The sequence below is a fragment of the Engystomops pustulosus genome, chromosome 4 (genome assembly GCF_040894005.1).
Source record: "Engystomops pustulosus chromosome 4, aEngPut4.maternal, whole genome shotgun sequence".
NCBI classification, from domain to species: domain Eukaryota; kingdom Metazoa; phylum Chordata; class Amphibia; order Anura; family Leptodactylidae; genus Engystomops; species Engystomops pustulosus.
The window spans coordinates 70,707,739-70,734,274 of NC_092414.1; the positions used below are offsets into that span (position 1 = coordinate 70,707,739).

The 26,536-nt window shown below is 41.2% G+C and overlaps 1 protein-coding gene across 1 annotated transcript in view; it reads left to right on the forward strand.

Moving 5' to 3' along the window:
- AFAP1L1 (actin filament associated protein 1 like 1) overlaps positions 1-26,536 on the forward strand; it is a 60,008-nt gene that overhangs the window by 9,764 nt on the left and 23,708 nt on the right. The window contains exons 2-3 of the mRNA XM_072146198.1: positions 23,567-23,695; positions 25,233-25,310. Of these exons, the coding sequence (XP_072002299.1) occupies positions 23,567-23,695; positions 25,233-25,310 (207 nt within the window). The remainder of the gene's footprint in view (positions 1-23,566; positions 23,696-25,232; positions 25,311-26,536) is intronic.

The following is a 26,536-nucleotide window of genomic DNA, read 5'->3' on the forward strand; positions in this document are numbered from 1 at the left end:
CACAGCCCCATGTCAATAGCATGTAAGCAGACCTCACACGTAACAACAAAACAACAAAATATGGCCCACAAACATTGGACCATGGGCCCCTTGTCTGCAGCCCTTGATATGTATGTGGCCTTATAATCAAGAAATCAAGAGTCAGTCGATGAATTGTTATCCCGGTCCCACACATAATATTATTAGTATTCTTCTCAATGTCTTTAGTTTATTTAGGTCAATCTGCCTAGTAACTTGTATGTAGAGCATGAGAAATTCTGACACCATTCAAGGTAACACTAAAAGGTGACGAGACACATGCAGTCTGGTTATTGTCTGCCATCAGCTTCTATCATTGAGTCCTGCTCATGTCTAATACATGGTGCGTACACAGAGATGGAATATTCCCACCCTCAGCACCTCCACCTCCACCCTGGTTTTTGATTCTACAGGATAGGAGCATTTCCTTGTTTTCCGGCCCTGTCTCCCTCCCTCTGCAAGCAAAGTCTGACTACGACACAGGATGCTGCTTGCACAGGAAACTTCTGAGTTGAAATCTCTGACCTTGGAACTGCACCTGATCTATCCCCCCTTGTATTGCAGGGGAAGGGAAGGGCTGACTAGTCACAGGAACAACATATCTAGTGGGTATACGCAAAGTTATAAAGGGGAGATTGTCAGTCAGTAATAGGACCTTCTCCTTGACTTCTCATAGAAAGCACAGAGATATAAATTGATAAAGAACAAGTAACACTGAATCTATTACCGCAAACCTCCATATAAATTTACTGCTCTGTTAGATGCCACCTGCAGGTTACATCCATCACCATGGTTATTATGGAAAAAGCTCACTTTTATGCACACTGAACACTGTGTTGATGCACACAGCCGGATTACTGCTCTGTACAGAGTTGTCCACACATCAGCCCTGTCTGAACAAAGTCCACTCTATGGCATATGGAGTATCTGGGATTGTCTGCAATACATGGGACTGTGTGCTACTATATCTGCATAAGCTAAACATTCAGGCTGCTGTGTGTTCTTCTCCTATGAGCCTTCCAGCGGTGGCATTCACAATGGCTTATTTATTGGCCCGCACACATCCCCCAGGTGACCAGTGCCGGGCATGGCTAAATGTCCATAGCTTCGGCTGATATATAGCAGGTACAGTCTGCCAGTAAAAGTCAAGGCCAAGACATTCCTCCCCCGAGCCTCTGTTATATAATATTCTATATAAAACGTTTGTAGTGTTATGGTACTTTTCTACATAGGTTTGATTGCTCATGTTACTGTACATGTCAGTATTCCTCTCCCTATGTCACAAAGGGTTTGTATCTGGGTACAGCAAATACTTTATATTCATGTCACCTCTATGTGACTGTTATATAAGTTCTCTTTTGTTTAGTCTTATCTGTTTTATATCATATCTTGCATAATGGCGCATCATTTGACCTGGTTTTCCAGGTTATAATATTGATTACCTTCCCAAACAATAGGCCACCCAACCTTCAGGTACATACCATTCTGCAAAACTAATGGGGCACATATTTTCCTGTGGGTATACCTGGTTCTGCAGTTCAATCACTATTCTCTAAAATGGGATGACCTACATGAACTAGAAAACCCTATCATTACTATCAATGGTGAAAATCTGTCTTCAAAAAGCTCTTCAGCTCGCTACAGCATTTTGCCATACACAGTAGCCCTATAGGGAAGTCTACATTGAAAAACTTACACAACATATTTCTCTATAGTGGATAAGCCAGTTACATACATAAAATCATTATAAACATGTATTAAACTAGCATTTGTGAAAGTCTGTACAAAAAAATCTGGCACTTTCAAGAGTCAAAACTTTACACCCTTCCTCAGCACAAACATGGGCTCTACTATCCAATGATATGTAACAAGATATTTTGCAGATGTATCATATGTGAAGCCTGGTCCTTCAACAGGTCACATATTGGGTTACCTGAAAAAGTGCCATTGTAGTTGTCTACAAAGCCTTCAACTCTGACATGGATGTAACAATAATGGGAACCTAAGTGGCTTTTATTTATACACGTACACAGAACCATGAACATGACATAAGACTGCAGTGTAATAGTTAGAACATTTTTTAATGTTTTTTTTTTTAATGTTTTTATTTACATTATCTCCATAGAAGTCTATTGGACTGTACAAAATAAGGGACATATACATTGGCATTCTTTTGCAGCTCACCTTTTCACCTTGTAGACATATTGCATGTACGGAGCACGGTCCTTCCTCGCTGCAGAGAAACCCATCAGCTTTATTAATTATATGGTACAAATCCAACTTTAGATCCAATGACTCTTATCGTTACAGCCTCAAGATACATTTTAGACCACGGAATTGTCCACGCGTTTCAGCCACATGGTGTGTCCTTACTCATGACGGTCATGATTGAGGGAACAACATGTGTCTGAAACACAAGTACCTTATATTTTGTAAAGTTGCCCAGGAGACCCACAATTGTGGGAGGAACTTTCTGGCAGGGGTTTTTGCACATGTCGGTGCTGGAGCAGATTGTTAAAAGGATTGTATGCCATCGCAAAAGCAAGTAAAAGCCAGAATCCATCACAAGAAACAGAAATGGAGTCTGACCACGCTTTCAGTGAAGAGAAAATGAATAATGGGCCGGTCAAGGGGCAATATTTGGGGTTGGGTCAAGCTAACAAAATAAAAATGCCAACCCACTGTTTCTTTGTATGGATACAACTTCTCATGTGCCATACGGGGAAAAAATTGTTTTAAGGCTTTAAAAACAGGACAAAAAAATGCATACAGTTGTATGTATGAGGCCTTCGGTTGAGTTTCCCTATATTCGGTGACACATGTGACATTGGTTGTGCTGGACATTTAGTTGCCACACTAGTGCACAATGCTCACCAAAATATTGTCAATTGTGTCCAGTTCAGGTATAAAATTACAGGGTAGACATAATAGACACATTTGAACCCTGGCTGAGTAATGAAGGGCATCTTATTTGCTCTAATTGTCCTTGACCTAATCACCTCATATTCTACCATTCACCACTTTCTCCTGTTTTATGACCTTTTATTCGGCAGAGTCTTATATGTCACGCTTCATTACGAATAGTCTTGTTGAGTGAATGGATACAGTTGACACTAAATAAGACTGTAAAGCATGTGCATTGCCTGCAGCTGTTGGATGTAACTTATATGAGCTTGATATCTTCTTTTAGATTATATAGAAATATCCGCAAGTGTGTTCTATGTAATAATACATATCAATTTATTTTGGAACTTCCTAAATATATCTATGGATTACGGTAAACAACTTCTTCGCCAACTTTAATCTACTTCAAAAAAATATTTAATATATCTAACATGTAACTACATTCAGTACCTAATGTGTTCCCATTATATAATATTATATAGTTTGAGCACAAAACTTCCATATTTATGCTACACATTCTGTAGTGTATCTTCTAAACAGACAGTGCAGAACAATTGGGCATATAAATCAGTGGGGCACATTTACATACCCGGTCCGAGAAGTTCACCAAAAGTGCATTGTCTGTTGATGATGCACTGTGTCGCTATTCACTAAGATCGTGCGCCCGATATCCTACATGTGTCGCTTCCCTGCTCAGGTCCGACAGAGTTCACCTTCTTCGTGGTGCATGTAAGTGCATTGTCTTGCGACACAATTTGAAAATTAAATCCCTCGCTCATTCTGAATCAGTCAGATCGTCCAACGGCACACGCCCTCAATTTGTGCTGCATAGAAGCCAGCGCAGCTGCACCAAAAGCCGATCGCATGCAACACAATGCCAGCGCAGACATCTGTTATATACCTGTCTAAGCTGCACAAATCCTGACAACGTCGGAAAGTCAGACGAAAGTCTGCACACGGGCCCTTAGTAAATAAGCCCCAATACACTTTATTAGGTACACCTGTCCAACTGCTCGTTAACACTTAATTTTTAATCAGACAATCACATGGCGGCAACTCAGTGCATTCAGGCATGTAGACATGGTCAAGACAATCTCCTGCAGTTCAAACCGAGCATCAGTATGGGGAAGAAAGGTGATTTGAGTGCCTTTGAACGTGGCATGGTTGTTGGTGCCAGAAGGGCTGGTCTGAGTATTTCAGAAACTGCTGATCTACTGGGATTTTCACGCACATCTCTAGGGTTTACAGAGAATGGTCCGAAAAAGAAAAAACATCCATTGAGCGGCAGTTCTGTGGGCGGAAATGCCTTGTTGATGCCAGAGGTCAGAGGAGAATGGGCAGACTGGTTCGAGCTGATAGAAAGGCAACAGTGACTCAAATCGCCACCCGTTACAACCAAGGTAGGCAGAAGAGCATCTCTGAATGTACAGTATGTCGAACTTTGAGGCAGATGGGCTACAGCAGCAAAAGACCACACCGGGTGCCACTCCTTTCAGCTAAGAACAGGAAACTGAGGCTACAATTTGCACAAGCTCATCGAAATTGGACAGTAGAAGATTGGAAAAACGTTGCCTGGTCTGAGGAGTCTCGATTACTGCTGCGACATTCGGATGGTAGGGTCAGAATTTGGCGTCAACAACATGAAAGCATGGATCCATCCTGCCTTGTATCAACGGTTCAGGCTGGTGGTGGTGGTGTCATGGTGTGGGGAATATTTTCTTGGCACTCTTTGGGCCCCTTGGTACCAATTGAGCATCGTTGCAACGCCACAGCCTACCTGAGTATTGTTGCTGACCATGTCCATCCCTTTATGACCACAATGTACGCAACATCTGATGGCTACTTTCAGCAGGATAATGCGCCATGTCATAAAGCTGGAATCATCTCAGACTGGTTTCTAGAACATAACAATGAGTTCACTGTACTCAAATGGCCTCCACAGTCACCAGATCCCGACGTAAAAAACGTCATTCGGGCCCTTAGTAAATGACCCCCACAGAGGTGGTTTCCATGTGAGCCACCCAACAAATATAATAGCAGGTCTTGCTCTTGCCTATGATTGCGTCTCGAGCCATCGGGGCTTTATGCCAAGGACTTGTGGACAACTTGTCCGCTTTTTGCGGCTCAGAAATACTTAAGCATACCGATATATAGATTTGTGGGAAAAGAATAAGAATAACAAAACGATGCTGAAATATCCCTAAAAGTCATGGGGAAGATACACTCATTTCTTATTTATTCAGTTACATTTGTATACACTCTGGGTCTGGAGTGGTAAGTTATTGACCACTGGTCAGTCTTTAGTGTATAGAAAATGATTTGTGTATATGAAATTATAATAATGCATTAATTTTTTTTTTACAACAATAAAGCCATCCTTCAAACGGGTATATATACACATACAGTATATATAAATATATATACACACACGGATATATATATACAAATGGATAAATAGAAAAACCAAGTCCGCACAGTGTAAGGAATCCTCATTAGAGGGGGTGCAAAGAGATTATTTGAAACAGTGCCGTTTTTATATATAAAATATTACATCTCTGCTTTTGTAAGTGATGTCATCATTACTATATAATGAGACATTGAATAGATAAACTGATATTCCTTTCCTTTATGTTTCTGCTGGACATTTAACTTCTATTTACTTACCACTTGTAAAAACTAGCAGTGTTGGAGGTTATTGTCCATCCTTTGAAAATCTATAAGTGTGACATTGAGCCTTTAGTACTAGGTCATAGTCCAATTTCATGGGTATCTTATCTTGCTGTGCCCCTGCTGGTAGATTTTCACAGCGATTAGCATTGCTCATCTGCTGACCCCTATGATGACCTTACTCTTATGTAGGTTTATATAGGCGGATAGAATAACTAATGAGGGTTTTGCTGTCTTAGTCTAGATCTGTGAGAAAGTGACCATCACATGGTTTCCACATATAATCGTACATCAGTGTCATCTGTTACAAAGACACCTGGAAAAGAGGAGATTCAGGTTACTTTATAGGATTTCTACCATTTTATCTAGAAAAAACTGGAGAAACTGCTACAGGTAAAATGGTTTCCGATTACAATGGAAGTGATTACAACTTTTAGATATTGTAAAGTTTAAAAGTTAAAGTTTTAATGGTAAATTTACGAATGTCTTCATCTTGCACCACAGTGATGGAACCAGATGCTTGTACGGTGCTAAAAAAAACAGGATCAGACATAGAACCACATGGGAGGCAAAATACATCCTTTTACCACGTAGTAATAATAATAAATCTGCATTTCTATAGCGCCATCATGAGTAATGAATCAATAGCGTAGGGGAGCATAAGGAGTTACAACCTACCTGACAGTACAAGTGATGCATCAGTTAATACTTTATGTGTGCCAGGTCTTTAGTGCTGTGAAAAGTCATCTTGTATTTTCCCGGTTGCACTGGTGGTCACATCCCCCTTTCTCCCGCTGTCTCTCCCCTGGGTTGCATTAACATTGACCGGCAATGGAATGACCTCAGAGCTTTTCCTTCCTATGAAATAGCATTTCCTCCTCCTTACAGGTGAAGACTCTGCCCCAGTCTCTGTCATACACATACGCTTCAGTCTATTGATGTCTCTGCTTAGGTTTTTTTCTGTCTCTATGTTAATTCTTTCCCAGTTCACTTGCAAGGAGGAATAGACAATCTAAACACGTAGCATCTATTTTGAGTATTGTCTGTTTAACAGTATGCTTCCTCTCTATTAATATGTTGTGTCCTGGAAACCAAATATACTTATAATGTTATAGGACAAGTCAGTGTGTGCATTCGATGGTGAAACAGGAGACATAGGCAGTTATTACAGCTTGTGTATATACTGGCTCAGAAAATCTTGTGGGGTGTTACTGGTTAGTTGTGGTTAGGGCCTGCCACTCCACCCATTGGTGAGTACTGGATCCCCATTCCCCGGATCTTGGCAGTCTCATTCTCGCGATCAGTGGTGGTCACAGCAATCGGACCCATGCCAATCACCTTGTTATTCCCTATCCAGTGGATACAGGATAGCTTCTAATTTTGGGACAACCCCTCTAAACTGCACCTGGTCAGCCTGGTCATTACAGACCAAACATAGCCCTATTAGCTCTGTGTAACTGTGATCTGGTAATTGATATTATTAATCAAACATCAATATTTTTAACCTAGACAGTGTGACCCTTTGTAGAGGTGCTTGTAAGGTGCTAAGGGCGGTTTTACATGATTGTGTTTGATACGAGGAACAAGGTTTGTATGTCTGTCCAATTGATCGCTGCTAGAGAAAGATAATGCGGCAGATTTACTTACCCGGTCCATTCGCGATCCAGCGGCGCCTTCTCTGCGCTGGATTCGGGTCCGGACGGGATTCACTAAGGTAGTTTATCCGACGTCCACCAGGTGGCACTGCTGCGCTGAAGAGCATCGGAACGCGCTGGAGTTCACCGGTCTATACCTAGTGAAGGTAACTGCAAGCTCCGCGACACATTTTCCGTTTTTAAATGCGGCGGTTTTTCAGAATCCGTTGGGTTTTCGTTCGGCCATGCCCCCCGATTTCCGTCGCGTGCATGCCAGCGCCGATGCGCCACAATCCGATCGCGTGCGCCAAAATCCCGGGGCAATACAGGGGAAATCTCCGCAAATCTGAAATATTCGGGTAACACGTCGGGAAAACGTGAATCGGGCCCTTAGTAAATGACCCCCCAATATTTTCGATTTCTTTATTATAGCACAGTACTACTGAAATAAAATAAATATTCAGCCAAAAATTCTTAAGAAATTTGTTGTCCATGAATTAAAAAAGTGCCGCTTTCCACGGGAAGTGAAGTATAAGGTCAAGTAGATTTCTTTGTTTTATTTCTTGACCTTTTCTCTACTGATTAAACCTCAGAAATACCAATGCTAACCATGTAAACAACCCCCCTTTGTTTAAAACATAACAGAACGGATGTGCACAATATTGTACCTAAGAAAAGTATTGCACAATGTTATTTAATATTAAGCTGCACAGCAATTTTGGCGGTGGCCAAAGATTTATGTGTTGCAATTCAAAGACCCAGTCAATACAAGTGACTATATCACCATTCAGCTTGGCCTTACCATGTTATCCATTTTCGGAAGTGGAAATTGTGCACCAGACCCTGAGAAATAAGCAGGAAAGGGCTGTGTGATGATTGCTGTTAATTGTTGTAATGTGTATGAAATAGTTATGTTTCAGAATGTTACACTGCTATGTACTATCCATAGAAATGGCAACTAGCAACCATTTGTGAACTATATAAGCCTAGGTAAAGTCAATGGTAGCATTTTACAAGGAATACAGCAGCTGTCAATAGTTCCTAATCCATGCCCCGAAAGAAGGTCTAAAGACAGTAATGAGACAAAGGTCAAAGGTGGATAACATGTGGATGCAGTTTTATGTTATATTGTACTATACTTTGCTTTGCACCATGGTACAGCATCTCATAATACACTTGGTGCATTGGAAGGTTCAGTGGGGAAAAGCTAAATTTCACATCATTCTATTCAGATGATATAATTTGATATTTAGATTACTACAGGGTGAATGGAAAGGGAAGAAGGTAAAAAAAACTGCAAACTTGTCAAAGCCACACATTGGGGCACATGTATCATAGTTTTTCAGCTGCCACTTTTTCAAGTTTCCTAAAGTTGACCTACTTACCGTAATCATTACAATGAATCCTAAGTTTTTTCCCTTCGTGATACATGCGATGAGTTGCCTGTTTAGTCTCACTTTTGCAACTATTTGTGGTGTGCAAATTTTAAGTCCCAAATAGTAAGTCTGGGTCTAGAATGCTCTGTTTTGGGACTTATAAGGTGCAAGAATGGGACAATTTCAGAGCCCAAAAGTCTCACAAACAGTCGTACAAAAAGACGCTGAAAAAAAGTGATAAATGCCCCACATTGGGGCAGATTTCTCAAAACTGTATTTACGGCAAAGGGGTTCAGATGGTTTTTAGACACTTTTCTGACTAGTACAACAAATGTGTGTGTGGGAGGTCTTGGAAAAACATAGGATGTGTCTTTGTGACACTTTTGATATATCTCCATCCCTTAAGTCTAATCATGCTCAGACCATTTGGGTCTGGTCTTCACAGACCCATCTTGCTGCGTCTCTTGCTGGGTACTTCTGTGCCTCTCACATGGACCTTGCCATAATTCCAGGTATTAATAAAATTAGTTTGCTTAGTTTTGGAGTGTTCTTAGGTGTATCTACTTACACGTTCTCTTACTTTTATTGGTGATCAGTAAGTAAAGAACAGTTTTAGACGCCTTTATGACTTGATAAAGCTGATGTTCCTTGGCTCTCTTTTGTTGGTGACCTCATTCTTGGTTTATTTATTATTTTCATCCCTTCTGATGTTTTTGTGTTCAGCAGCTTGTCTCCATTCAAGTGCCGGTGCTCATCTGAGAGGAAACCTGACAATCCCTGTGTTTATAGATGGAAATAAACTTTCCTTTGCTCCTTGCATTCCCTTGGGTTCCTCTTCAAACCAACCTCTTCTGCTGTACATTGCTTGCACAGTTCACTTATGTTGTCCCTGGAACCTAACTGAATAAATTGCAGATAATAGAATCTGGAAAATGTACCATATTGTATGTGCCAATTCTGTATTTCCATTGTGGCGGACCAGTCAAATTCACAGACTTATTCCAAGTACATCTCTAAAGCAAGTAAATCAATGTTATTATAACAGGACATGTATTTAGTGACCCAGACACCATCACACATTAAATAGCCAACATAAAGTCTACTTTCATTTTCATAAAACACCCTTATATCATATCTGGAGTGAAAGCATTTATTTTCTTACAAGGAAACAGTGTAAAATCAAACAACTTTACTAGATAGGCAGAAGATACTTTGGTTGGCCCAAGTTTTGACATGATGAAAGAGCATAGTTTGATTGGACTGACCATAGCCCCTACAGTGGTCCCTTTTATTGACATACAATCATGAGATTTCCGACACTCCTATAGTTGAATGGAGCAGCAGGACACATGTAGGCTCTACCACACCATCAATTATTGAGAATAGGACCTCCATTTTCCAAATGGATTGGCGCCCAGTTCACATGATCAGTAGTAATCTCAGCAGTTTGTTATACCTTATCCACAGGTTAACTTAATAGTTTGTAAAATTTTCGGTTAGCACGGCTTATGTTGTCAATGTAAAAGAGTAGAATTTCCCCTAACCACTATGTTGTCAAGCAAATTAATGCTACATTCACACGACCATTGGGGGACGTGTACACAGCCACAAGCTTGCAGCTGTATATACGCCCCCCATAAGCCGGCAATGGGTGCACGGAGCAGTACGGAGTGGTACACTGCAGCACACGTTCAGCACCATACCGTAAGCTATGAAAAGATAGGACATGTCCTATCTTTCCCCGTATTACAGCGCCATGCGCCACGTATCTCTATTGAGAGGGTGGGGGCGAGCAGCGCTTACCGACTTCTCCTCTACCGTGCGCCGACGCGTGCCCGCACACATTAGTGTGAATGTAGCCTTATACCTTACATCTTTCTTTCATGGACCAGTGTGGGGGCATCATCCAGAAAATGAACTTTGAAATGATATGTAAATTGGTTGTATAAAGTCAGGGAGGTGGGGAGCTCATCATTGAAGTTAAGCTTCACTTGACTCATAAACCCCCCCCCCCTGTGTCATTCACCAGATTTCAGAAGATATGGTTACTGAGGTCCTTGGATGTAGACCATAAAGTGCATATATATATATGTGTTTTGTTAGGTATGGCAAACTGTTCGTCAGGGTACAATAGCGAGTAACCTCTTAACCTCGCAAATCAGTCCGAACAATCAATTAGTACCACTGACTAAAGGCATCGAGCCACCACTTCTTTCAGCAGGAAAAACCTTTTATTTAAAGTTGTAGATCCCTGCACGTAGAGCCATAATGTACAGTTAAGAGGGCATTAGGAGGAGGAGCGAGGTTTACTTCTATGCTAAACTCTCTGCCAACCAATACAACCAATTTACATATAATTTCAAAGTTTTTTTTTCTGTATGAAGCCATCATGCTGGGCCATGAAATAATTATGATCTGTAAGGTGTTTAGCTGGTTGACAACATACTGGTAGTACTAGTTTCAATTTCCGCTGACAGGATCCCAATAACATAATTGTAGATACTGTATTATATCCAAAGACAGATTGATATCCTGTATAGCAGCAAAAGGCCTCCCACAGTAGTTATCAGGGGTGTAACTACAGTGGTAGTGCCATAGCAGCTGCTATGGGGCCCACATTGCTAGGGGGCCTCTGCATCTAGGGTATTGGGTGTGTATTGGGTGTATGCTTTATGTATGTGGTGTGTATACCCTGTATGTCTGTATATGGTATTATATGCATGTGTGTATTTGCCATATATTTGTATATGTGATATGTATATACTGCATGTCATCTGTATGTATCTGTGTATATGCTGTATGTATGTATATATGGTGTGTATATACTGTGTGTGATTGTAACTCTCATATGTGAGAATACAAATATGTATATTTTTTTAAGGGAGAAGGGGCGGTGATTTAGAAGTCTGCTATGGGGCCCTGCCTCTCCTAGTTACGCCCCTGCACATTACCAAAGTATACCTGAAATGACCCCCACATACTATATGGAAGTCCCTTCATGATAGTGAGATGCCCAATATAAATGTAACAATATATTTTCTGTTCAAACACAGAGATGCAGAGATTTTGGGTAACATGAGTGGGCACATGCCTGTGAAATGAGTCGATGTGGAGGCAGGTGGACTTGGTCCCAGGATGATAAGAATCTCGCATTGCTTTGAAGGGGAGGATTTTTATGTTGTGTATGCACTTCCCTAAACCACAAACATAGAATAAATCTCCACACCAGTGAAACATAAAAGTTTGACCTCTACAACCAAGTACAATTCCCCTTTATGTCTTAAAGAGAGATATCACTTATCAACGCCTGAGGGAAATGAGTGGGGACTGAGCACTCCATTAATCCCACTACCCTCCCTCAATTAACTCCCCCCTATACTATGAGCTAAGCAGAATTACTCTCCCTTTACTTCCTTGCACAATTTGTTGATTAATTGTCAGGAATCCATTTAGTTACACTGGACAGCTGGACTGATATGGCCACTCGACAGCAGAGTTATGTGTTATTCGAGGTAACCATGGAGGTCAGCTCAGATATAAAGTGAAGCTGACACCGCTTCTGTTCTATAAAATACCGGAATTCCTCCTTACTTATAATGGTGTTATAAATGTCAGATTTCTGTTAATTCTCATCATTTGAAAAATGGGTGATACTACTTGGTGACATGTCACTATACAGATTCTAAAAGCAATGCTAGAGGAATGGCACAACATCCAGTGATACAGACAGAAGCCTTTTATTTTAAAGGAAATGTAAGCTTCTACTTAGGCTTCATTCGCATGGACGTATGGGGGACGTATATACAGCTTCAACATTGCGGCTGTACATATGTCCCCCATATACGGCAATAGGTGCAAGGAGTGACACTGTGCCACACACGTGTGGCACCGTACCGCTCCGTACATATGTGCATGGCCGCAAGCTGTGCATCTCTATGGAGAGGGAAGGGGTCACTTCCTCCTCCTCAGTGCACCGAACGTATGCCCCCTCCCCCCAGGCATACTTTCGTCTGAATTCTCCCTAAGGCAGACAATCAGTATACATATCAGTATGTATAGTGAGTGGAATACATTTGAGAGAGGCTCACATAACAGTAGAGGCTTTCCATTACGGGAGTTAGTTTTGACTCCCAAGACAGAAAAACTTAGTTTTTACTGGTATTTTATAGGGGGTGTGGTTTTCTTTTCAGTACTATGATAGCACATTTTACTACTAACGATAGAAGATGTCACAGCTTTTTGGATTGTGTAATCTGTGCAATTTGGGACACTAAACCAGCCACTGGTCTGGAGGGTTTAATGTCCCAAATTCTGTCCGTGGCTGCAATACAAAACAAATGTTAATACTCACCTTGGCCTGGATCTCACAGCACCTGTGCGGTCATTCAGTGAAGTCGGCAAAGTATTCCTGATCTTTTCTGTGCATCTACGGCACAATGAAGCCAGGGTGCAGCCAGCTTATTGAAGCAACAGACAGGCACCAGAATCAATTAATCCAGACTCATCACTAGAGAAGTATAAAGGTTTTGTTCTTGTTTTTATAGTGCCGGAAGGCAGATCTATGGCTGGAGACAGAACCACAGATCAATAAGGACCTGTGCTTAGTTTAGTCCCGTTGATGACTGTAGGATTGTACATTATATGCAATAACTAAAAATGCAAAAGCTGGCATTGAACGGTTGTACATTTTGCATTGGTGCTGCCATTGAACTGCACTAGAGGTGACAGGGTCACCATTGGCTCGTGGAGTGCATGCTCAGCTAATAATAGTAGTGATCAATGAGGCACACTCACATACTTTGCTATGAGCTCAGAGGTCTACAATGTGTATGTCTATAAGGGTGAAGGATGCACATCCTCTTCAGGAAGACTGGGACCTTTGTTCTGAACTTGTCTCTTTCAACTCTGACATAGTTTTTCTGTGTGTTGCCACTTGTGTTTAGGAGTCAAACCTTCGATTTGTTACTAGACCACAACAATGACTTTACACAGCCTTGGTTTATTACATCTGTTAAAGCCCATTGACTGAGAGGGACAATGTAGTGTACAATGTAAAAATAAATCTACCTAGCACCTGTTATGTAGCCTTCATATATACCGCACTGGTGTATTGTGCAGCATTATGTATCATACTTTGGTGACTTTTGACTTTACGATTCCTACAAGACTTTTCTTTTTTAGGATGCATTGAAGAGCACAGTTGTAAATCAATAGTGTAAAGTATACAATACGTGTTTGTATCCTTCTACGGAGTCTGGGCAACGCAGAGTAAGAATAGAGATAGACCATAAGAAAGTGGCTCATTTCATGTATTACAAGTACAGCTATTTACTTGAATACAGCTATGTATTACTACAATTGGTTGTCCATATGTGGCTTCCTGCTGGCTGGGTCTTAGAGAGGTCAAGGTTGCAGCTAAATATAGCATTATCTTCTTTTTTGGGTTGTCTTGATGAGACAACAACATTAATAAGCCTCCCCAAAGTGAATAGACAATCAAGTTAGTAATGCTCCTCAATTGCAGACATGCCAATACACAGTAGGTGGCCTATGAATGGAAGGTGTACAGGCGCATGTCAGTAGAAAAAACTGTAGTGGATTATAATATAGGTAGTTTGGGTGATAGCCCAGGGCTTAAGCCTTCTAGGGGGCCATGGCCACCCAATCCACCCACCAAATTTTATACTGAGAAAAGCCTTCGCCCCTATAATAATTCCTGCTCTCAATACACATGTTCATAATAGCCATTTGTAAGGTCCTGAAACCGCAGATTGAAAGTAGACAGAAAGGTTGCGTGCACCATTGCCCAAGAAGCTGATGCCAGTACTATATGTAGGAAGTGACTTCCAGACTTGTAGGGGCAATAATATTCATACAGCCCAGGCAGTCTTAATCCGCCTCTGTACGTTTCCAACAGTATTCTGTACTTCTAGTGCTCCTGCGTATTTATGAAATGTCCCTAAACTAACTACTGGTTGTTTGTTTTCTCACTCAAAATATGTCCAAGTTTTCTTCCATTATAAAATAGTGGGAAAATCCTATACTATTAATAGCCTTCAATCAGTGGAGCAAGAACCCGTTATTGATGTCATTTGACCTTTTTCAGTCTTTGAATCCAGAAGAAAAATTTCAAGTCAACAATAAAGCCCCTCTGCACTGTGCAGTAGTAATAATTACTAGCTCTTGATCTTTTGTAAGTTACTGACAGTCCGGGCAGCTTGGAATTGCCATTTGCTCGAACTGCGCCTTTTCAACACCACTTTATGCAACTTCAACAATTAAAGTGTGCAGGAAGGACTGAAGACTCTATAGTGTCCAATTTTTCAGGAAAGGGGACACCCTGCATCTAAAAATAAGAAGATATAAATATAGGCCGGATTTCCTACTTGAAAGAGGAAAACTATTGTGAAAACAAGATTGTTTGTAACAATCTGTAGAATGTGGCTAGAAACAAGTACTTTGTTATCACAGTATAGGGCAATCTGTATTTGTAGCAACCGTTATATTCAGATTTAAATTGACTGAACAGAAAACTTCCCTAGGTTATATAAAATATATAAAAAAAGATATATCACTATATAGAATTTTTGTTCTGACCCACTGTTTTCCATGACAACCTGTCTGCCAGGTGACACCATGGGGGAATTTATGTTATCCCCAGTATATCAAGAGAGGCCAGATAATTTTACGCCAGGTCCTAATACCCGCACCGCATCGGGCCACTGCCCAGCCCTTCACAAGGTGGCCCAAGGGGGAGTAAAGTAATTCCTGGTCATACCCCAGTACAAGCCTTAATAAATATTTCTATGGTGTCTACATTACAAAAATGTTCACCTAGCCACAAGACAAAATATTTTACTTGCTGTTTACATCAGACAATCCATTGGTGTAACAATGTTTAGATTTTTGGTACTTGGCTCTAAACATTCTGTTGTAGGCGACATATAACCCGTGGTGCCCAGAAAGTGCAGTATGTCTGTTGCTTACAGCCACACATTGCCTACAAAACTTAGTACATACATCATTAAAAAGGGTGCCATATATTGCCAAGTCAGTGCATTACTATGCCCATATAAAGTGATGGCAAGGCCCAGTAAAGCTTGTCATGTCCCAATGACGGTTGCTAATTTTACTATAAAGTGGATTTTTGAGCACTGAAGGCTTTCCCAGAAGTCAGCTCCTTGGGGCTATATTAGTGGATGTAGGAGTATATGTATCTGTACACAACGGGTCATGTAAGTGGTCAGAGGAACACAGCAAACTATTCCACCATCTCTGAGAATGAATGCTACAGAATGCAGAGCCATTTAAACTTTGTTGCATAGCGATGTGATGGGCTACGATGTATGGCATCAGTATAAGTGTATTTTATGTTAGTTGGCAGTAGATTGCTGGTTCTGCTCTATAGCACTGCAGAACATAAACCTGTTTTATCTAATGCTCTGGGGCTTGCCTATCTCTGCCTATTAATCTGCTCCTCTGCAAACAAAGGACTTCAAAGGAAGCCAGTTTTCCCTGCAGGGTAATCCGATCTTGCAGTGAGGCAAGTGAACTGCCCTCCAGCAGGAAATATCTAATCCGGCTAGTGACTGCTGTGGCACCATGCTGCTGCCTAAACTCCACCGAGCTGCTGCGCTCCTCCATCCTCTCACCACTGTGTCATATTGTACTTTCTCTATGTAGCATGGGTGATGATTGGAAAATCAAAGTAATCCCTTTTGCATATGGTGGCGGTTCACACACCCTTTCCTTTGAGTATGAAATGTAAACGCCGTTAATGTATATCTTCTTGGCAGCCAGCAGTGAGGGTGTTGGATGACATGATGTCATAAACTTTTACTGAGAGCAATAAACCAATTTATAGAGCATTTCATTGGATATCTATGCATTATCTGTGACTTCATGGCGACAGCTATTCCTATACTTGCAGGTGTTCTCTTTCTTTAATAATCAATATGTATCAATATGCACAAAAAATGTAACAAACATAATACAGCACTTTATATGCTGCAGCACTTTACACATAAAATAAAACATATACACGGATCTACCTATAAAGGTGCATCTATAGGACGTGAGGATAGCCCTTTTAAGGGCAATATTTTAATAACTTTTAATTCCCTAACATGTAAAGAGGTTACTGGATTTTGTAAAGGTTACTGGGGCGTGGAGTAGCCGGAGCTGAGGCTACAGGGCGTGGCTACTCCACGCCTCAGTAGCCTCTTTGACCCTCCGACCAGATGTCTTTGGCGCGCAGCTACGAGGAGCCCTCGTCCGAGAGACCTGCCGTCTGCACATGCGCAGAACAGCAAGCCTGCGGCTGCGGTGTCTCTACTCCAAACCCGGAGCTGCTCAGCCGCGGGCCTGCTGTTCTGCGCATGCACACGGCAGGTTTCTCGGACGAGGGCGCGTAGCTACGAAGAGCTGCGAGCCAATGACACCTGGTAGGAGGGTCAAAGAGGCTACTGGGGCGTGGAGTAGCCGCGCCATGTAGCCTCAGCTCTAGCTACTCCACACCCCAATAGCCTCTTTACAAAATTTACATATTAGAGAATTAAAAGTTAGTAAAATATTGCCCTTAAAAGGTGGTAGGTTCCCTTTAAGCCGCTTTGTAACCAGTAGGGCAGTAGCTTCAGGTCATTGTCCATTTGGAAAACCCATTTGCAGCCAAGCTTTAACTTCCTGGCTGATGTCTTGAGATGTTGCTTCTGTATTGCCAAATAACGTTCTTTCCTCATGATGCAATTTTTTTTGGAAAGTGCACCAGTCTCTGCCCCAGAAGATGATGCTGCAGCCCCCATGTTTCACAATTGGGAGGGTGTTCTCCCAACACCCTGTAAGATTCTCCCCTTTTCTTCCAAATGTAACATTGGTTAATATGGTCAAACAGTTCAATTTTAGTTTCCTCAGACCATAGGACATGTCTCCAAAAATGTAGGTGTTTGTTCTTGTGTGTTTTTGCTTTTTTCATGTTTCATTTGGAGAAATAGCATCTTCCTGTTAGAGGGACCTTTCGCCCCATGTTGATCCAGTATTTTTGTCACTGCGGATAATGATGCATCTTGTGTGCAAGAATTAAATATTGTCCAAATTACTTTGAACAGCAGTTGGGTAAAATGGGCAAAAAGCAGAGTATTACTTTATATTTAAAATTTCTCAACTCTTTAAAAAATGTGACTCTTTCTGAAATTTGGGAGCTTATGATAAGTTTTGCTATGGTGTAGTTGCGAACACAGATAGTACCGAGCCATTGTGTAGGAACCGTATACTGGCACCCTACTGTCCTATATCTTATAGCACGCTCCATACATCTCTTTTACCGGTTAACAAGCACCAATAGATTTACTAGTAATTGCTGACCATAGAATGTATTAGCTCAGGGATTTAGATACAGACATAAAGACAGCCAAGTGTGGCCCTGTAGTGAAAATGGGCCCCCTTACCTACTGAGCCCCTGTCTAGCTGCATAGGCACCAATGGTATGTCTTCCACATTTGTGGAGTCTTATAATATTTCTATGTATATCTATTCTGCCTGAACTGTTCACTCATAAACTGAACATGCAAAGTGCATAATATGCAATATTAAAGGGGTTGTCGACTATCAGCAAATAATTGATATTGTTTGTGTAAGACAAAGTTATAAAATTTTCCATTATATGTCACTGTTTTCGAGATCTCTGCTTGATTCTATTGAAAGCTGCTATGTTTACAGTGGATAGAAATCTGTCCATAGTCATGTGATGTCACACAGGTGCACGAGCCATTATTATCACAGAGAATAATCAAAGCCTGATAATAAAGTCTTTTGCACCTGTGTGTCCATCGCGTGACCATGGGCAGATTCCTTTTACACTTGAAGTAAGCATAGAAGCTTTCTATAAAAAGACAGCAAGCCGAGATCTAGTAAACCATGAGGAATTGATACAGAAAGTATATTGGAAAATTGTATAACTTTTCCTTACACAAACAATATCAATTATTTGCAGAAAGTGGACAAGCCCTTCTAAGTAGAGAGGAGCAGTGCATCCTCATTATTTATCATATATAGAAATGAAGAAATAGAAAGTGTCAATTGAAATAGGTTTGCCACATCGGTTGTCACATTGATAATAATTCACTTTAATAGAGCATCTTACTGTTCTGGAGTCATATTAGGGATTGCAGACATAATGTGGAGCATTCATCAATTTTTGCGTAGGGTCCATGTTCCATTTATACAGGAATATTTGATTGTGGTGCAATGGGTTAATGAATTTGCGCCAACCCGTAAAGGTTTAGAACTGTCTTCACTTTCATAATGGTGAAACAGAACTACATAGACCAACTTTTTGCAGTTCTAAGTGTGCGCCAAAAAAGGTGTGGGTAAACTATAAGCGCAGGAAAAGTGTTGGATTCCCAATCAGTGTCCAAATTGTGTGCCAAAAAAAGTAAAATTGGTGAGTGTCAGAAAAGCACCAATATTGTGGCTCTTCATAACTAAGGCGCAGCAAGAGGGGAAAAAAACACCAGAAATCAATATTGAATGCCCCCCATTTAGCTTTCAGTATAAAAAATATGGGAATTTTGTTCAGGCACCTAGCAGACCATAACAGGCTGGCACTGGCAGCCCTGCACAGCTGTGTTTCTCTTGCAACCAGCCTTCCTGTTTTAAAGCTAGGAAACTTTTTCATTGATAAATCTGACTATCTGTCAGGCCAAGTCTAGAGTAAATTTTGGTGACTCCCCTCGGTGAAAAGTGCTGAGTTCGGCTATAGTCACTGTTTCACTTGGCTGGAATGAGCTGGAAGGAAACAGAAGGGCTGCATAGATAGATATACATTAGCTGCTGATATGTTTACAGCAGGAGGTGGCAGGAAGGGCAGTGGTTGGAAGGTGGGGGTGAGACGTTCAATTTACATCCAGCACAGTAGCAAATGCGGAGAGCAACCCAGATCAGGTCATCCATGGTCAGTCCATTCCGTTAGATTAGCAAATAGAAGGCTACAAACAATCAGCACATCTGACGTCGATCACCAGGCGTCTGCCCATTGTTTAAAAGGGAAATGATATAATTATAACACACTTTTTAGTGCAATGTGAGAACATGTGGCTGTATACCTGGACGTTAAAATGCTCATCAGCCCAAGGAAGCTCTTTAAATATGCATCAGAATCTAAACTTAGAGTTTATTCCATCAATATTTTCTGTGTAGATTATTGAAATCTGTATCTGTTCTGCACAGGCCTGCAAAGGCGATCTTTAATGGCTTCCTAAGGCATTTTCTTACTTCATGAAACTAGTCAAACCTCCCACTCAGCTAAACCAGTTCCCTACACTGTACTGACGAGTGCAAAGTCATTGAAACATTGCTGTTTACAGTTAGGAATCGGTTCCTTTTGGATACCACATCATGTCATTAAAAAGGTCATGCTTGATGCTAAGGGAGCTGCCTTATAAGGTAGCTAAGAGGCAATGTTTTCTTTATCCTGGAAGACATATTTGCATATTTCCCAGAATCCCCCAGTGCAGCATCAATTGCTGTAAGTCTCCACACACCTGCCCAGAATCTTGATAGATAAACAGGTTTAAAGCAGCCAAACGCATGGTTAACGGTAAAAAATGGATGAGTTTTAAAAATGCATGCATTTTTAAACGGACTGAAAACGCATGTTTAAAAACGGACCAAAAACGCAACGTGTGGCATCACCGTTAGGGTGCAGTCAGGCGTGCCACTAGTGGAACACACCCTATTGAGTTTTCTTACCGATTTTTGTTCTCTTTAAACAGTCTGGTTGAGGGTGCATCCACACATTCAGTTTTTCAGATGCAGATTTTGATGCCCAAACCAGGAGTGGAGTCAAAATAGAAGAGGAGTAGCACTTCTTAATGATAAGTCCTCACCCATTATGATCCACACTTGCTTTTGGCTTTAAAAACTGAACGTGTGACTGCACCCTAAAAGCTAAAATGACAAGAAGGACTGAGCATTAGACAAATAGTTCCCAAAATAGCCAGACAGACACATTTTGTAGGTCTTGGAATTGTGCCCAATTTGCACCTAACAGAGAAGTGGACATGTTGAATTTTATAATAGGTTTTGCCTGGAATATAAACTGGTAACACACACTTGATCAAACACATGCACGCTGGATTTAATAGCGGAAACTTCAGGTGGAATACTTGTTGGTGAACAGCTAGTGGGAACAGCAGTCCTAAGCTGGCTCTTCACAATGTGTATACGGGACACCCTGATGGCTTAGTGCTTAGCACTGTTATCTTGTAGTACTGGGTTTGGCCTATTGAACATTCAATAACCATGAGAGGATCACAGTAGGGGAACACTATACTTCCCTGATACCTCATATTTAGCCTTGCAGAATTATTCTCATTTTGCACTAATGTTGTAATGCGCAGAATTTGATGGAGCTATATAAATATAGATTATTATTATTAATGTTTTCAGCTTTGTGAATAGCACATAGTAATGTTAAAACAAATCTGCTGTGAATACAAATGAAGGAAACTGATCTTAGTTGAATGGCAGAGCAAGGAAGTATCACGTGATAGTCACAGCAGGAATGGGAGACTACATATTCAATGGACTCTGAGAAAGAATGAAGGAACGAAAGAAAGAATGGCTGATACACAATTATGAGAAGTCTGTAAGGAAGTGGTGATAGGAGGAATAAAAGAGGGAGTGGTATGGGAAGGAAAAAAAGGCTTTCAGCAAATTCCTATTGCTGTCTACAGGTGCCTACCCCCCACTCATTGACCCATTTGCTTATTGATTTTGAGAGTCTCCTTGACCAAAGTTCTTGTTTCCCAGAATTGTTTGTATAATCCCAGGGATTGTTTGCACAAGAGGAGTGTCATTACTTGATAAAATCCCCCTTCCCATTACTAAATTGCTTATTTGTGGACTGGAGATTTTTGGATAATGTAAACCGCAGATAAGTATTGTTCTGTACAATCTATCTGTCCTTTTAGAGATCTAGGATACTCCTTATAACCAGTATCACTCTCACTATTTCATTTTTGTAGCTTGTTTCTGGCACAATGGATTGGAGGGAAGCAGTGGGAGACACTCCAGACCCCACTTCCCAGCTCTGCTAGTTCTTCAGTTACTTTCAACAGTTTTTGAGAGCCAAAACCAATATGACTCTACAGAGATAAGGTATAATGAAAAGACTTGCATCTCTTCTGTATGTTCGACCACACCTTGCTTTGGCTCACAATATCTAATTCTGAAGACCTGAGATGTAAACTGGTATACACGTGCTACCTGCCCACCGGGGCTGGACAGGTTCTTTGGTAGATATAGCATAGGATTAGAGTGGTTCTGGTCTAATGGGAGGCCTGTCATGGTCACAATGTCTAGCTCCGGGAAAGACACAGAAACAATGATTCAAACTCAGTGTTCTTTTTTTAAGTTCCCATTTCTAGAGGGTTCTAATTGAATCAGCCAATAGAAAAGCCCCATGTGACATGGATACATACCGTAGGTTTATCTTAAACAAATTTATAAAATATAGCGGAATACAATTTAATATCATAAATGGCTATAGGGCAGTCTGCTCTTTGATATCCACAGCTTAGGTCTTGGTGATTTCCTTTATGTATCAATTGCAACCATTCTTCTTGGTCAAAGGACTTCTGGATCTATCCCAGGATTCTCTTACCTGCGGCAATGGATAAGGTGATCAGACCTGTCCACCTGAAGGTACAGAGGTTACTCGGAAGACAATTAGTATCCCTCCTGGATCACTACAAATGTCCATTATCAAAATGATCACTTGTGGTATCGGTTTTCTTACTATAGTTTACTAACATGCTGCAAGTAAGAACAGATCTCCAGATGTATGAAAATTAAGCCTTAAATGGGTCAAAGCAGTGCCCTTAGAAATGTTACATTTTGTATATAGTTAAGCACCCTACTTATTCTCTTTTACTAGAAAAATATTTCTTTGAGGAGACAAAACAAAATACTGTACCTTACAATGAATTGTCCAGTCATTGCTTGGTAAAATAATGTACACAGGTTTAAGAAGTTCTATACTTTGAAGTTCTTCTGATTTATCACTTTCAACTTTGGGTGCTGTATGTTCAGTACTGGTATCAGTAGTTGGAGATAGAAATAAACCACTGAGAGCTGTAGAAATGCCCAGACTGTGACTGTTGTGTACCTGGATTGTGTGTGAGCTGTCGGCCTCCTATCTTACTATTACTCATGGCACTGCCCTCCGCCTTGGTATTCTGCCATTGTAAACAGCCGAGATAAAGGTTGGCTTTGTGTTTCATTTTTATTCCTCTCATTGTTCACATTCCACCTGGCTCTTAAACTCCTTAGATACACTGAGACCTCACAAGTGCTCTTCATGTTCTTCTTATGCTATAATGCTTAGTACTGAAAAATCTAGGAATCAATACAATTTCAAGGGAACATCAAAGGCAAATGATGTCTGCACTGTAGCCAGAACTTAACCTCCAATACTGAGAGCTTGTAAAATATGTATATTTTACATTATTTTGTTGTAAGAGTTTTACTAAATACTTGCATTACCCATAACATCACATTCAAGTCATAGAATAATATGATATATTAGATGAGGTTATCTTGGATTTATAGTTTAGCTCATTGTCTGGTGTATAGCCACATTCATTTGTTTGGAGTTCTGATGAAAGCTATGGGAGCTAGCTACAGCTGTAAACAGATCGCCTCCTTGTGGTGGTAACCAGTAAAAAGGATTTTCCCTAAAAAGTGAGGAAAACATTTTTTGGATTAAAGACAGCAAGCGCTGAAGCCTTGTGATATATAGTAAAACACTAAAAATCCGTTCACTCGCTTAATATATTTCCACAAGATTCCACTCATCTGTTTACTGCATCTGTTCCCTGAAACATCTGACAACTAAAAATATGTGAGTAATAATTCCTCATATGACGTTCTCAATATAGTAATCTGCATGTATATTTTTATCTACTTCAGTTCTAGACCAGCTGTTACCAGAATTGAATGTTCTACTAAAGCTTCTGGACCACGAATTCCTGAGTGCCACCACCAGAGAGAAGCAAAGCGCGGTATGCAATATCCTGCGCCAACTGCAGCCAGCTCCCGGTACGAAGCAATTGTTGATAATGTGACTCATCATTAATTATCCTGATATTCTTCCATTGTCTTCACTTTCATTGTATTCCCCATAATATAACATTTCTAGATCATCTTGTCCTAAGGCTTAACAGATTTCATGAAATATACATCAGAAAGTGTAATAAGTTATAGATCTGCAACATCCCCCAGGGCATAGCCTTTTCTTGGGGCCTGGAGGCAGCCGGGCCCCAGAATACCGGAGTGGCTGGCGGTTGCGGCCTAGGCAAGCTGATATCACGGTGCTTGGTATGGGGATCGGAGGGCTGTCCTACAGCCTGGCAGGTCTCCAGCAGGTGGTGTGTGCAAGAAATATGGAGGGAGAGGCTGATGTACTGGATCTCTCTGGGGCAACTCCTGAGTGTCTGTAAGATAAGTCCCTGGGTATTGGATGGGGAAGCCCGTGATGGTAGACAGCCGTATCCAGGGATCAGATGGAGGCAACGTTGTGCAAATCAACTCATGGTTCTTTATTGGAACAACTGCAGGCAACGGGCCAAAATGATCTCAGAACAGATGCCAGATTGTTGGAGATTCCAGATTGCTGGAGTGGTCATGGAGAGTGATTCTCAGGAGTAGATTCACCAGCCTGGTAGTAGATACAGGCTAGGATGGGGCTGTGTCCAGATGTGGAAGCTGCTGCCCTTGTGACTGCATTATCCCTAAGGCGAGTTGCGCAGGCTCACCTACTGGGAAGATACAGATAAAGGGCCTCATTCGCAAACACTCCTCTGCCCATGCGTTGGCAGGGGTGTTGCAGATCCAATGTGAGTTTGCGGCTCAGAATTTGTGTCTACTTCACTACAAGGCTTACAGCTCCTTAATAAATCAAGTACATATTCTCTCCAGCACAAAGTGATCGATACGTTAGTCTTCATAAAGATCGCCCAATTTCTTTATCAATACAACACAAGCTTAAACTGAACCTGTCGCAAGAAATTGGCCTAATAAACCACTACCAGTATGTTGTAAAGTAGCCGGGCAGCTTCTAGATGATGTTTATTTCATGGCCTAGTGTGGTGGCATCATCCAGAAAATCAACTTTGAAGTGGGATGTAAATTGGTTTTATGAAGTAAAGGAGGTGGAGAGTTTAACACTGAAGCCAAGCTTTCTCTACCTTAGAACTGTAATTGAAGGTCCTGCATCCAGCAGCAAAATTGATCAGATCTACTGAAGTCCAGGGCATGATGTCAACCACAAGAGAAGAGGTGTTCAAACTCAGGGAGAGCTTGACTTCAGTGCCTCCGCCTCCATAAATCTATAGATCTAACTACAAAGTTGATTTTCTGGATGATGCCACCATGCTGGGTCATGAAAGATACATGACATAGAAGCTGTTCAACTGCTTGACATCAAACTGCTAGTGGTTAATTAGGACAATTTCTGATGACAGGTTCCCTTTAATCTTTTAGTCTCCTTGGAAATATATTAGTTCATGGAAGCTACATTTGTATCTCATTCCTATTCTGTATTAATTCATGGATGCCTTCTCTGTCATATCCTCAGGGGATGATTTTCAATATATGAACACTGCAGCCTACCACAATGGCACAAGTTTTGTGGAGTCCCTCTTTGAGGAATTTGGTAAGATATTGTTTTATTCAATATGTTAAGACATACCATTATCTGTTGTGAGCAAGGCCCTCACTCCTATTGTTCCATATGAATGTAATGTAATATTATATTTGTATATGTATATTATATTTTGTATATGTATTTGTAAAGCGCTGCAGAATTTGATGGCTCTATATAAAGATTATTATTATCTGTGTGCTGAGAAGGAGATCTTTGCTGTTAAAGGGATTTTACTGCTTCCCTACCCTCAAATGGGGGTGATCACTTGTGCCCCTTACATTGGAACCCCTGAAAATCATAAGATTGGGGGCCTGCTAAAGTACCCTCCATGAATGTGCAAATCCAACCCGCTCTCAATTCTCCTCTATGGCACTTCCAGGACAACTATCTCCTGTAGTTCCATAGCATATTAGTTCTCAACCATCTAGGACTCACAAGACAGTCCTGTTTTATGGGCACTGTCCCATTGTCCCAAGTGGTAGGGAGAATCTCCTGTGCTGTCCCACAATTTCCCACCTCATGGTCTGTGCCCTGACACACTAGAGGTGCAGAGCCGAGACCAGGAGGTGAGTTCTTTACTCACCTTTCCATCGTTCCCCCGTAGTCCTGCTTCCTCCTCTCCCTGGGACTCCAAGATGAGAATGAGGAGGGACGGGGCTAACCAAGGGGAGGAGCTACTGCTGGCTGGCCCATGCTCCTTCAAATTGGGGAGGAAACAGGACTGTGTGGGAACGATGGAAAGGCGAGTAAAGTTTTTTTTTTGTTTATTAAGCAGGTGGAAAGATAGGCCACAATATAAGTGAGCATGGAGGACAGGGGGCCACAATATTCAGAGGATCGAGTAATTAAAGGGGGAGCAAAAAGGGGGCACAAATAGAGCAGAGAAAAGGGGAACGATAAGAAGGGGAGTAGAGAGAGGGCACAAATGGAAATGGAGAAAAGAAAAAAGGGGACAATAAGAAGGAGAGCAGAGAGGGGCCACAATAAGAAGGGGAGCAGAAAGTGGTAGAACAATAAGAAGGGGAGCAGAGAGGCAAAGTAAAGAGGATGGACAATGTATGAGGCCTATTTATTGTACTGGGATATGGGACGTGGCAGCATGAACTACCTTAGGTATATGCCCAATGAATAAGTAACCAGGTTAGGTCTTCTACTATGAAAAAAATGAGTACATTTAGTATTTCAGAAAGACATATTATGAATGAGTCTTTGTATTCGATTCAAGTAATTAACCA